Source organism: Sinocyclocheilus rhinocerous, unplaced genomic scaffold, assembly GCF_001515625.1.
Source record: "Sinocyclocheilus rhinocerous isolate Xijiao unplaced genomic scaffold, SAMN03320098_v1.1 scaffold553, whole genome shotgun sequence".
NCBI classification, from domain to species: Eukaryota; Metazoa; Chordata; class Actinopteri; order Cypriniformes; family Cyprinidae; genus Sinocyclocheilus; species Sinocyclocheilus rhinocerous.
The window spans coordinates 552791-567425 of NW_015627255.1; the positions used below are offsets into that span (position 1 = coordinate 552791).

Here is a 14635-nt window from a genome sequence, read left to right on the forward strand (position 1 = left end):
CGCCATATTGAAGGGTCGTTCCAAACCGAAGTGCTCAAAACTGGCCACTTCAAAGGGCCCTTCGGAATGAAGGATTTTGAAGGGTACAACTGATGGACACTTCGGTTCTACAATTCTTGGCATGATGACGGCGCCTCCGTGTGGGCACGTGATGATGACGCAGAAGGGCACTTCAAGGAACAGTTGTTTGGTCCCCTACACCCTTCAACCATTCGAAGCTCTCACTTCGGAGGGTAAACCCTTTGAAGGGATTAAGGGCATAGGGATGAGCCTTTCCGAATGAAACACAGGGGTAGTGTATGCTATAACTAAGGTGTCACATCTTTAATAGACCATGTGCTGTTCCCCGGCAGGTGGGAAAGATAAAACCCAAGCGAAAACCATTAGGCCCTTTGATTTGACAGCCGTCCTGTTCCCCGAAGGGGAGGGCAATAAAAGAGCAGAAGCGTGGTAATAAACCCTGAACTTAATCAAGAGCACTATGCCACCCAACACTAGCCAGAATGCAATCAGAAACACTACATTACCCAACCTACACAAAACTCAATAAGTATCATTCTGCCTTCCCATTCTCCTCCACTGGAGGCCTGATCTGATGGGCGCATACGAATAATTAGAGAAATGCAAGAGGGTTCGGAATCAATTTTCTTTGCATTTCAACATGTGACTGATCCAAACGAGCTGCATTGCGACCGATTGCACTAAAGTCTTTCATTAGTCTTCAGTGTTTGTTCGAATAGCGAGGGGGCTTCATTCAGACTCAGTGCTGTGGAATAAACTGATAAAACAAAGCTCTGTAGATGAAGCAAATGTGACCCATAGTCTAACTGTTAAGAGGCTTTGGGATCAGTGGGATATTGTATTATTAGAATCCTTAAATCTCTCACTATGATTGGAGCCAGTTTAAATTTCCTTAAGCAATATTTCTTGGGTGTATTGCAATGTCTCTCATTTGGGTTTATGTGGAATTAGCAATCCCTGATGTGGTCAATGTGCTTTGTGTATGTGTATGATGTGAATGCACGTGTGTGTGTGTGTGTGAGAGAGAGAGTGTTTCTCTTTAGCTCAGAAGGGAACCTAAACTAATGAACCCTAAAGACCCCCATGTGGAGTTGAACTGCTCCACTTCTACATTATGCATCAGACTGTGAAACACACACACACACACACACACACACACTAAGAGAGGCGGGAGTATTTTATGTGCACAATTTCCTACCATGTAAGTGAGTAGAATGTCTCAGGTACAGTACGAGTCCATAAAAAATGGTAGAAACCTCAGAGGATTTGAGAAAATTTCACCGTTACCATGGAAACTGGGGAATACCGTCCCATTTCTTTTATGATTGGCATCTTTCTACCCCCATTTTTCCTTTCACTGGTATCACAGAGTAAATCGCATTTTAATTTCTCCCCTTCTGAACTTTAGCATCTCTTTAAATGAGCTGCTTTATTAAAGTCTGAGAGGCATAAATAGGTGCAGCTCATTCTCCCTTTCTGCATCCATCCCATGATAATTCCCTCTTAAGGAGTAAAAATGGCTTTCAGATACGTAGTTGTATAACTGCTTCAGATAGCTCTCCTTTTCTCTTTCTGCCTATCTTCGGTGGTTTTATCAGCAGACAGCTGATTTATATTCCTCCTGGCCAATCAAAACAAGCACTGCAGGTGGTGTAAGAGTTTATTTAAGTCAGTGAATACAGCCTGTAAAGTATAAACTGCTGAGCTAACAGATACATTGAGCTGTTGGACTGATCAGTATTTAGTCCTCTCTCTATAAAAATGTCTTGAAGAGAAGATAAGACCCCTCCCTTCTTTGAGCATTTCCACTCTCTTATAGACTTCAAAAAGCCATTGTTTTCTTATATTTGGAGGTGGCAACACATTGCCGATGTGATGCCTGAACATTTTGTTTATATACGTGTGAAATGTACAACCTGTATGCTCACTGTAAAGATTTACATAAATATTTACAGGAGAAAAAACAAAAACCTAAGTAGCAATAATCATATGCTAATATATACATTCATACATATTCAAATATATGAGGGTGTGAAGAAATACACTATTGCTGTAATAAAAATCTACAGTTACCTGTACCTGCTCCCTTTTCTTTTAAATACTCGGCATTACTGTTCATACCAAAATGTTCCTTGTTATTAAAATGAGGTTCATTTCGTTAAAATGCTTTCTTGTCATCCAAATGTCAAAATGCATGCAATTTACTATAAACAAATGGAGCAATAATCACTTGTAAACGAAGAAATAACACGGAAATGGTACAGTCATTGTTTTAAAATGGCTCATTTCTGGTCTGTGTGTAATATTCACTGCAGATAACACTGCAGGACACCCTAATATTATTGTAGGTGTGATAAATTCAAGAAATATCTTACGGGTCCCAAAATAAAGCTTGTGTTAACTAACAAACACAGAGGCACACACTGAAGCTGTCAGGTGGAACCTGTTCAACCCCATTGACAAGGATTAATGGATAAAAAGGAATGATTCAATTACCCCTGATCCCTCCAATGTCAATAAGATGGGAGTCAATTTGAGCTAAGATCTCTGTTACACACTGAACTCGGTTGCACTTTTTCCTATTTTTAAACAAAGCAATCTTTTCTTTATTAGATCTAAAACTTTTAAATCACAAAGGTCTACAAGAGATTAAATCCCAGCACTCCCATACTTTAACTGAACAAAACCGTATGATATTTCTGTGCATTCCCATCATGTGCTGCTGTGTGTATCAATGGTCCACAGAGCGGGACTGATTTGTGGCCTGGCGAGGTGTAGTGTGACACCGAGTCTCTTATCTTTTAGAGGCACAAATGACTCCCGGAGCATGCTGGTATTAAACACGGAGCTGGTGCTTTCATATTGAGAAAGAAATGTGGCTGAATCCTGAGGAACAGGTGGCAGATTTGCTGCAGGTGTGTGGAACAGCATGAGGAGCTCTGAAGAGACCCACGAGGAGTCAATCTTGATTTGACGGGGGTTTATTCACTGCTTTTAAGTAATAATGCTGTTTTTGTGTTTTAACATGGAGGGAAAAGGTGAAATTGGTCATGCATTTTTCCTTTTATGCATTTTTTTTCATGCTCTTTGGTATATAAGTCGTGCTTTAGTACTTACTGCGCTAGTTGTGCCATCAGTGTCTGTTAGTCGCTGATGTAGGTCAAACCAAACTGTCTGTAACAAAAACCAGAACAGAAAAGCCACTAGTGAATTCACTGACCCCCTCAGCTGCCCTTCACTGCTGCTGTCTGTCTGCGAACACTCAGTCAGGTGAGCTCATGAAAGATGAATCGCTTAAACACATCTGTCTGACTTCACAATAAAAAAAAAAAGAAAGAAAAGAAGGAAGAAACTAAAACAATTTTAATAAAAACTGTTTATGTATCAAGTAGTCATTTTGAATTAATATGTTTAAGAAGTTCATGTTTTCATAATTGTGTGTAATTGCCCATCATTCAATGTGGGTCAGGAACGAAAGAGTTAAAATAATATCAAATATTTATTATATTTGTATTCAAATTCTGTATTCACGTCAATTAATTAAAGAATGTTCGTCACCACAATCAGAAAATCATACAGAAGCCATTTAGGTATTCAGGTGTTTCTAGCTATTAATAGGACATAAAATCTCAAATTTCTTCACAATTTGTGTGATCGAGTTGACAAATCACAGAAAATTAAGCATAATTAATTACTTATAAAGTACAAAAAACAAATACAGAACTCATCTGTGTGATGCGATGGAACTCATAGCAGATGAAATATAGAAACCTTCAGGATGGCAACTGACTTTGATTTTGCCTGATTTTTCAAATGTTTTCATAAATATCTGATTGTTCACAGCGACACAGCTGTGAAACTTAAAAAAGAGGTATATTAAGAGGTACATAATTTTCTTTAAAAAAACATATGTAAATTTCTATTTTGAATAAGTTTCTAGATGAAACACAAGAGTCTGTGGCAGGTGTTTATATAAGTAGAAAGTGATAAAAATGTCATGATTTTGATTAAATACAGAGAATTTCACATGAAATGGTACATTTGGAATGGTTAAGGACATACTAGTTTATTCTCAACTCTGATTAATTTCAAACTAGAAATGTTGCTCTTTTAACATATAATGAAGGGTAAAGTTCCAGGACATGTTTTCAAGTATGAAGAATCTGAGCAGTGAAAGAAAGCCTGCAAGTATTATTTCCCTTCCTTCATGTAGAGGCTACAAGCACTGTCACTGGGATGTAATGATGTATGCAGATAATAAAAAATGCTGAGAACAAGAACAGTATATATTTCAAATATTCTCACTATATTCCAATACTTTATGAATTCATGAGGAATTTACAGCATCCCTGACTCTGAAAAGTTAACACCATCACAATGTATGAATCATTATGTGCCTCATAAAAAGAGAGGCGCTGGTATCTCCTGTCAGTCCACCCATAACTGAACAGGGATAGTGTGGAATATTCTTTCCCATCACGAAATGACAGAGTACATAATGGCCGGTAATGATGCCACAAATTCGTGCAGCTGTCTCTCTCACTGTGAAAAGTGATGGGCGGGTTATCCATCAAAAATAATAGCAAGAATGACAACCGCCACACTGTCGAGTATGAATACTGCAGGAACGGCTTGAGCGTTAGTCTCCACAGTGATTGGAGGCTATCAGGGTGCCACAACCGGATGGAAAAGGAAATGATGCGTTTCCTAAAGCTGTGGGGGCGCATTATGCAGACAACAAGAGCGTTCTGATGACTGATCCAGCTGTGAGCCAAAGCGGGTCACCAAAGTCAGGCTGCCCTGTCTGCTAAAGCGACAGTGAGAATAGGGAACAGGACAGGACAGACGTACAGTGCTATGTTTGACATTTCAATTAAACTGAACGCACTGAGTATGGATGTTTAGAAAAGCATGTATTAAAGGCACAATATGTAATTTTCAAAATTAAAAAATTCTAAATAAACAAAGAGCCAAAGGCGTAGTTTGATGACGCCGTGACTGAGTGTGGAATCATGGGAGTTGTGGTCTTCATCCCCACAGCCGAAGCAATCCGACGGGGACTCGGGCACAAATCATGTTCATGGATGAGCTAATGATTTATTAACGTAGTAGAATGAAGCAGGGTGATGCCTTTAAGTCCTGCACAGACCTAGCTGTGCTGCAGGTCTGGTTGTATTGATCAACAATAGCAGATCTCACAGTGGACTGAGCAGAAGAACAGAGAGTTCGACAAGGCAACTGGAAAAAATTGTCACTGATTTAAGAACTTTGAAGGCAAGCCAACGATCAAAACACACTCCATTATTTCTATTCAAACAAAATTCAAACTCAGAATGAGTTAATATTACTATTGAAAGAGAATAATAAATTAATAATAAATAAAGAATAATAATTCATAATAAATATGAAAGAGAACTTATGCTCACCAAGGCTGCATTTATTTAACCAAAAATACAGTAAAAACTGTAACAATGTGATATATTATTACAATTTAAAATAACGGTTTTCTATTTTAATAGATTTTTAATTATTCCTGTGATGGCAAAGCTGAATTTTCAGCAGTCATTACTCTGGTCTTCAATGTCACCTGATCCTTCAGAAATCAATCTAATATGCTGATTTACTGACCAAGAAACATTTCTAATTATTATTAATGTTGAAAACAGTTGTGCTGCTAAATAATTTTGTGGAAACTCTGATAAATTTTTTCAGGATTCTTTGATGAATAGAAAGTTCAAGAGAACAGCATTTATTTGAAATAGAAATCCTTTGTAACATTATAGATGTTTTTACTGTCACTTCTGATCAATTTATAGCCTCCTTGTCGAATAAACAATTTTCTTTACAAAAAATCTTACTGACCACAACTTTTGAACAGTAGTGCATTTCACAAAATTATAATTTTTAAGCTAATTAATTTAAAATGAAGCTCTTCAAAAATGTTCTCTTCCTGCATTACAGAATTGATTGTATATGCATGTATGCTTGTTAATCTGTCTCTGGACCGAAACCAAAAAATCATCCAGTGCCACAGAAGCCTCTGCTGCTCAACCCAGACATGCTCTCTTTCATCCCATCTCACCAGGATGTGTCAGAAGTACCTCCCTTCCACTGAGAGAGGAATAAACCAGTTGGGTTGGTTTGGTTATTCTTAGCTCCAGCTATAAGAACCGGTCTTCCAAAAACTTAACTGGGGACTCTATTAGTCCACTGTGCTCAAATGTCTATCAGACACACATAATAAAATGACCAAGAGGAAGAGAGAGATGTTGAAATAATGGTTAACCAAGAAAGAAAAGTTACATAAATGTTGAGTGCAGAGAATATAATGGTAAAAACAGTCATCTACTAGTGCAGTTCTGTGGTTGACAGGTCTGTTTAATTTCTTTCTTTGTTTCACCGTATCATTCCTGCCCTCCTTCACTGCTCTCCTGATCAGTGAAAGTAATAACTATAGGAAGAAAAGATTACAGGCTTTGCTAAATGCAATTTGAATCTCCTCTCAGGGCTTTACAAATGAATGTGTGTAATTATCAGCATGTGCATGTGTGTGCATATGTGGATGTACTATATGTGTAGCAGTAAAAGAAATGACAGAGCTGTATTTTAGGTATAGGAAGAGGAACAGAAAAGCTCTTTCCACAACAAAGTCTTAAGGCCGTGACACACCAAGCTGATGGTCAACAAGCGGACAGATCAATCTGATCAATCAAATGAATGCTGTTCTAATTTTACAGATACAAACAGTTATTTCCTCTCACACAGCCACAGAACGTAGGTGTTAGTTGCCCATTGGCTGTAGTCATCGCAATGTGTTTACGCGATGTGAGACAACAACACAGTTAGCTTTCTTTGTTGTCGTTTTGGTGTGTCATGGCCTTTACTTCCTAATCATCTTATGGATTTCTGAAATGAGGAAACCAAGTTTTTAGACTAATAAAAATTGATGTCCCAACTCTATTTGATATTTACAGGTCACCTTTATACTACTGTTCAAAAGTTTGTGGTTGGTAAGTTTTTTTTTCAAATGTTTTTAAAAGAAAACTCACCAAAGCAGCATTTATTTGATTAAAAATACAGTAAAAAATAGTAATATTGGGAAACATGATTTCAATTTAAAATAATTGTTTTCTATTTATATATATTATAATTATAAACATAATTTATTCCTGTGATGGCAAAGCAGAATTTTCAGCATCCATTATTCAAGTCTTCAGTGTCACATGACTATCGGTGTCCACACTTCTGCTGCTTAATATTTTTGTGATAACCATGATGCAATTTTTAAGGATTTCTTGATGAATAGAAAGTTCAAAAGAACAGCATTTATTAACTTACTCTAAACTTTTGAATGGTAGTATATACTTGAGACTGTCATCAAACAACCACTACTATAATATTTGTTTATAATGACATACTATTTAATCAAATCAAGTCATATCAAAGTCTTATCAGGTTTATGCATTTTTCAAAAATAATAACTACAATAATGCAGTAACAAGTAAGGCCAATTTACAGACCAGTATAACATCATAACAGCCCTCACAGTCAACACCTGCCACCCTCTAAAACATATACACTTTTGTACAGTTACTTCTATGGTATTTCATTTTTATTTGAAACAAATAAATATGAAATACCTGCTCATACAAAACACCCTTGAAATCTATGTATTATTATGTTATCAGTTGCCGTAAAACCGGAAACTAAGCTATATCTTTCCATTTGTTATCAACCATGTTTTTATTTTCAGTGTCTTAATACACTAGATTGCATCTGCACGGGTCTGTGGATTTTTACCTCTTGCTATTATAAGACTCTTCCCAGGAGGAAGCACTTGACCTCTCAGTATTATAAGACGAACCTCTTACCTTATTCTCCAGACGTCCAATCAGCTCAGCCAGTCGACTGATCTGTGCCTCAAGTCCTTCTTTTCTCACCTCCACAGCTCCTGACAGAGACAGAGAGGCACAATGCATAATTTGCAGATAGTTTCAACGATGTTTTACTCTTCCAGGCACCTGAAACCTCATCTCAGATTGAGAGCTCAAGTTATTACAAAGATTATAATGGACGTTTACACTTCTTTGCAAACTACTTTGAGTTTTTACACATCAAAAAGGTGTTCGTTAGGGCAGATGACACATAAAAAAGTCCTGAAAGTATTACCACGGTTTTCTGGAATTGTACCATAGTATTACCATCTGATAACATGACTGTACCATGGTATCGCCATTGTGAATAATGAGTACATACTGTAAGGATATTGTTTTAAAAAAAAATAACACAAATGGAGAGTGATTAACATGATTTCCACCCTTCCTTCCTTTCTTTTATGCAATGACAGATCCTATTAATGAGGGAAAAGGTTTTTCTGCCTTTGAAATCAGCCCCACTTGAGGTGCCAAACCAATTAGGCCTTAACACCTCTCTTGTGTTGATGAGGCCAGCATAACGGGGAGAGGAGACACTTTGGAACACATTAACTGTTACCATAGCAATAGCGGGACCAAATGAACAGGGTCTGAAACCTTTTAAAAGCACAGTGAAATGGTCACTAAATCAGTATGATACAGTACATCAAGTCTGAACTGAGACAGTTTGAAGTTGTCTAAAAATGAGTAATATTAGGGCATACTGTAGCACAGCATACTGTGAAACATGCATTAGATAGTAGATGTACACAGCTCACGTAAACATGTTCCTTTCATGATGAGAAGCAGTCCCATGAGAACGTCTGTGTGCAGCACTGCATAGAACGTTTAGCAGATTTCAGAATCAATGCTTACACATCTACACATCGCCCACCATTTTATGTTTATTTAGGAAATATTTTTGCTAATTTGTTTATGTTTTCTACCTATAAGAGTACTCTCAGATTCATTTAACTCACTGCCTTCAGGTGACTCGAGTTTGAGTTTGGTTTAAGGTCAATATAACAATAATATGCCACAGAATACTGCAGATTTTGCCATAAAATCAGCACTGAAAATGCTAATATAGTTTGTAATGTTCAAATTACGTCTTAATTTTTCTTCATATGAACAGCAATATAGCAACAGATATTTCTTCACTCATACAGTAAAGATTGGAATGGATGAAGATAATCTGGGAGTCTTGCCACATGGTCTTCCTGCTTATGAGACTGTCATGTTAATTAGCTTGGGCGCTTTAGCCACGACATACTGACTTGGAAAGAACATCAGTTCAGACTCCAGTCAGGACCAAGCTGGCCTGAACCCAAACTCTTCCCTGACCACCTGCTCCTTCCAGATTTAGTGCTGTCAAATGAATGACATGCCAACATGGTATCTATGGAAAAATTGGAAAAAGTCTTGCCTAGATTGAAACATTATGAAACACAATGACCCAAAAAAGGCAAACTTAAGGAAAGACTCTTCAGGCACAACAGGTTTTTTTCATTCATTGGTCAATATTGAGAATTTGGGCTATCTGGCTTTTCATAAAGTGCTGTTTCAAACTAGTGGAAAGAAAATATATAAAAAATACACTTTTAAGTGTTGTTTTTATCGCACTTTATCCATTTAATTTACAATGTATATATTTAAAGGCCTTTTTCTCAAAATAATTTTTTTCTTCTGCAGTGGAGTCAGAAATCTCCACTTCAGTAGCACTTACTGTATATACACGAAAAGTTTACAGTTTTATTTCTATACATATTCTGAAGGTTTTTACAGAGGGGTTCATTTATATATAATTTGCCTGATTTTGTACAGCATTTTATTCCCAAAAAATTGTGAAAAAGCATTTTTTCTAGATGTTGACTGGCTATTTTTTCTGGCTTAACTCAGCGTTCAGATTTCTGTTCTGAAAATGTATGCAAATGAGTGTATATTTAATTAGATAATATATAATTTGCATATTTAAATATAACATTTCAGAAAAACTTGTAACAGAAAAAAAGTTTGCAATTCTTAAAATAATCAATCAGCTGGGGTAGTATGGTGATATCTATTAGTTAATTTTCTTTTTCTTTTTTTATACTATTCACAATATGCCTAGACTGTCCAAAATAACATTGTTTCTATTAGCGCCATTGTTTCATCCTACTACAAACTGTCTTACATGACATCATCGATTTAGTGCTAATTATTATTGATAATTATTTTATCTACTGATAATGTTATGGCCGCTAACGAATAAAAGGCAGGTATTAAAATTGGATTGAACTATTTTGTCTAAATTAATTAAAAACAAAACATTAAAAATGAAAATATGCTACAAGTGAATTCAGGCACCACAACATTAAAATGTAATCTAAATTAGGGGAAATGTGCATGTACAATTAAATATCCAATATTGGTAATCCAGTATCAGAAAGAATCACTGTATATCATCGAATTGTATGAATCAAACCTATAGCACTGAGCCTGTGTGTGTGTTTGTGCAATATGAGCAGAAATAAGGCGGAGAGTAGAGTGAGAGAAGGAAAGCATTTTGAAAAAAGCCCGTGATTGACTGATGGGAGAAAAAGTGCCATGTGCAAAGCAAGTCTTGCAGAAGTATTGATCAATATTCTCATCCCGGTGCTCATAAACTACAGCTTGGACAGCACGCTCCAATCACGGCTCTCCCTGCCGGAGCTGACAGCTTGTATGGCGCTTTTATTGTGAGCCGAGTCAGCTTTATCAGTGTCTAGGGGAAATTTAAAACTAGTGCTAGTGTTTGAACGTCACCCATAAAACAGACCTCTTCGATTCAGCACTGTGGTGTCACTCAAACAATATTGGCATATTGGACAAGCCAACTCTACAATAAAACGAATGTGAACGAGAGGACAATTGAGATCTATATTAATTACCATCAATAAGGAGCTTTCCTTTACAGCTTTTTGTTCTGAAATGTCAAATGACATCTAACACACCTGCTGAAATGCAGACAGGCTAAGATCAGACAGCCACTATTCCAAAGAAGCTCTGGATCTGTACGAATGATAAATCCACAGCAACAGAAATGTCTGTATTGCTTGGCTGATTTGGAGAAATTGACTGCATGACTACTTTATTAGCACTGAGAGGATGAGGAAAGTGTGATGGGCATTTCAAAAAGAATCATATATTGCCGTTCTCTCTGACACAGAAAAAAGAAAAACACTAGAATTAATTTGTTACCATATCTCCAGGCACCCTTTTTCTGCTCCTTTTTCTGACTGAAACTTGGGAACGCTTTGAGGAAGACCTTTTTTCCACCCTCTCTCATTAAAAACTCACACATTTCTTCAGTTGCATCATGCATACGAGACTGTTGTGAGCGTGTGGTATGTGCTGACTTGGCACATGAATGGCGTTGTGTTGTTTTAGTGTCTCTTTAGAGTGGTTTCATAACCAACTCACTGGAGCTCAGGCCCAAATCTCATCAGTAATGGGAATGTGGAGTTTGTTGATACAGAAAGCCCACGGGAAAGCCTGTGAACCACATCTTTGACAGACTTTAACTTTGCCTTCGGCAATTAGATGGCACACAGAATGGATGTTTTGCGTGATAATGTAGTTGGCCACCATGTCTGCACCACAAAAGAGATCCTTACCAAATTGATTTATGCAATGTTTGGAAAAACAAACCTCATGATGAATAGAAGCAATAAAGCAATGTGCCAAATAGACCATTAAATAAGTCATCAAGTAAACCTCCACTAAAACACTGCAGGAAAATAGTACTGAAAGTGTGGCGCCTCTAATCTATGTCCCATTTGTTCTAATGGGGGTAATATTGCTAAAGTCAGTCTTTTCCTCTCACAGACCCTGGCTGAGGAACAGCCATCTTGTCTCAATGGAGATTTCCCTGAGATTTCCACTATGTCTCTACTTCCTTGTGACTCGCTCATTGATACTAGGGCAGTATAGTATTTTTAGTCATTTTAAGTTATCATAGGTGAGGTGCAGAATGTAGGCAGTTTAATTATGCTGTCTTTTAAGATACCTACTTTTGGCCAAATTCACATGTGTGCATCACAAGTATTCAAAGACAAGGCAATCCCAGAATGTGACGTGAATGTGATAAAAAATACAACAGTCCAGCAAAGATGGTGGACAAGATGAAAGAAATGATTATAAATAAACATATTTCATTTAATTTTAAAAAGTATTGATAATAATACTTTGTGTGATATGTAAACAGTATAATATATATAAAAAATATTATTTTACCCAGTATTTATGTGTGCTACTGTTCAAAAGTTTGGGGTCAGTATGATTTATTTATTTTTTTAAAAGACATTTATACTTTTATTCAGAAAAGAAGGATAAAAAGAGACAGTAAAGAGATTTATAAAGTTAGTAAAGATTTCTATTTCAAATAAATGCTGTTTTTTGAATGTTGAAATATTTGTTGAGCCCCAAATCAGCATATTAGAATGATTTCTGAAGGATTATGTGACATTGAATACTGAAGTAATGGCTGCTGAAAATTCAGCTTTGCCATCATTTGCCATTACATTTTTACAATATATTAATAAACAGCTATTTTAAATTTGTAATAATGTCACAATATTACTGTTTGTACTGCATTTTTGCTAAATAATTAATGCATAAATAAATGCAACCTTGGTGAGCATGAAAGACTTCTATAAAAACATTTTAAAAAATCTTATCGACCCCAAACTTTTAAACTGTATAATAAAGTTCTTAAACATTTTTGTATTTTTATGCCTATTCTGCTGTAGAAGGCAGCTCTCTGTGTAAGTAGTAAACAGCAAGACAGCTCGCTAGGGTTTGGAACAGAGCTTATGTAAATGACAAAAATTAGAGGTTTCTTGGAAAAGAACTCTCAGGCGTATGAAATAAGAACCAACCATTTCATCATAACCCTGTTCAAAATGTCTCATCACAGCTGGCTCTGCTCATATAAACAGATGCATTGTGCATTTATGCTAATGCTTGGAATCATAAGTGGATTCATTACGTAAAAGTAACTTTTGTAAGGTTTGTGCTACCGGGTTTTTCCAGATTTACATTATTTCAGGCTTGAATTCTTGTAACGCATCTACTGCATAAGTACATACTTAACCCTATAAAACCTACTGTATCATATTTGATACACAAGTTTTTAAGGCCTCTAAATTATTAACATGATCAAAAACTTGTTGTACACAATATTCTACATTCTGTCATCTGACTGATACAGTGGTTTAGACTTTTTTTTTAGCAAGTAAAAGGCCTTTTATTATAATGGTAAAACTGTCCACTAGGTTGTGGTACACATGTATTTTCTGCTGTGAAAATTGTACTGGCTTTTAAAGTAAACGTAAGAATAACCTTTATTGTTATATTAAGGTTATATAGTAAGGTTATATTTCAAGATGAACACTTACTGGTCTGAATCAACTTAGGTGTACTTGATTATCCACACATCACTTCACAAAATTCATGTTAAAAAGTGAGTATCAAATAAGATGCATCAGGCTATTGAGGAATGTTTATTTGTACATCTCTCAATTATCATTGTATTTCATTGCATTATATGTTTTGCACCCCCCCCCACCCATTTAAATATCATCTTAATAACTCATGTTATTGGAGATATAGAGTGACAACTGATATTTTTATTATTGTATGTAAGTATCTGCTTTGCTTTAATAAAGATATCATTGATTTAGATTCCAAGCATCAGAATTTCATCTTGCTTTTTGATCATATAAATATCAGCCTCTGCACCAAATTCCACCATATTTGTGGCCTGAGATATTTTTTTTCCTCCATATTCTCACTGTATCACACTATATGACCCATAAAACCTGATGTATCAAATATGATATTCAACAAAAAAAAGCATAATTCTTGGGAGATATAGAGTGACAAGTGATATTTATATGCACTGTAAGTAGTCTGCTATACTGTTATGAGGATCTCATTGATTTACAATACATGCTATCAGAATTTCACCTTACTTTCCAGCCATATAAATATCTGCAACTGCACCGAATTGCTTTTTTTTGCTCAGTTTGGGCTTCCTCCTTGAGTATGAGCTACATATTCTCCTACATCATACTGTAATGAACTGACTTTAACTGGAAAAATGACTCTGTTATTGTCTTGCATTATTGACAAACTATTTTCCTGTTTAACACTGTAAAGCTGCTTTGACACAACCAGTATTGTATAAAGCGCTATACAAATAAAGGTGACTTGACTTGACTTGACTGTATGAGCCATGAAAGTCTGTTGTATCAAATATTATACTCCACAAAAACACATTTACAAGCTTTTTCTTCTTTTTTTTAAAGGGGTCATATGATGTTGCTAAAAATAACATTATTTTGTGTATTTGGTGTAATGAAATGTGTTTATGCGGTTTAAGGTTCAAAAAACACATTATTTTCCACATACTGTACATTATGTGCAGTGTCCCGGCCGGAGCGACAAGACAAAAACATTAAATCCCATTATAAATGAGGCATTTGTTGCATCCAGTGGGGACATAATTACAGATTATAATGACTTATACTGTCTTTTTACGCGTTGCATCCATCCGCGTAAACATAAAACCATGTCTGCATTTGTGATCGGAGAAATGACAAATAACAAGTGCTACTCTACACTGCCCAAAAAACTTGCTTTAAATATATAAAATATAAAAACTCTTTAAATATAAAAAA

At 36.0% G+C, this 14635-nt stretch overlaps 1 protein-coding gene across 1 annotated transcript in view; it reads right to left on the reverse strand.

Annotated features, from left to right (window-relative positions):
* The window catches only part of necab2 (N-terminal EF-hand calcium binding protein 2), an 89359-nt gene that overhangs the window by 6720 nt on the left and 68004 nt on the right, over window positions 1-14635 (reverse strand). The window contains exons 8-9 of the mRNA XM_016536002.1: window positions 7893-7972; window positions 3139-3195 (exon numbers count right to left, since the gene is read on the reverse strand). Coding sequence (XP_016391488.1) covers window positions 3139-3195; window positions 7893-7972 — 137 coding nt within the window. The remainder of the gene's footprint in view (window positions 1-3138; window positions 3196-7892; window positions 7973-14635) is intronic.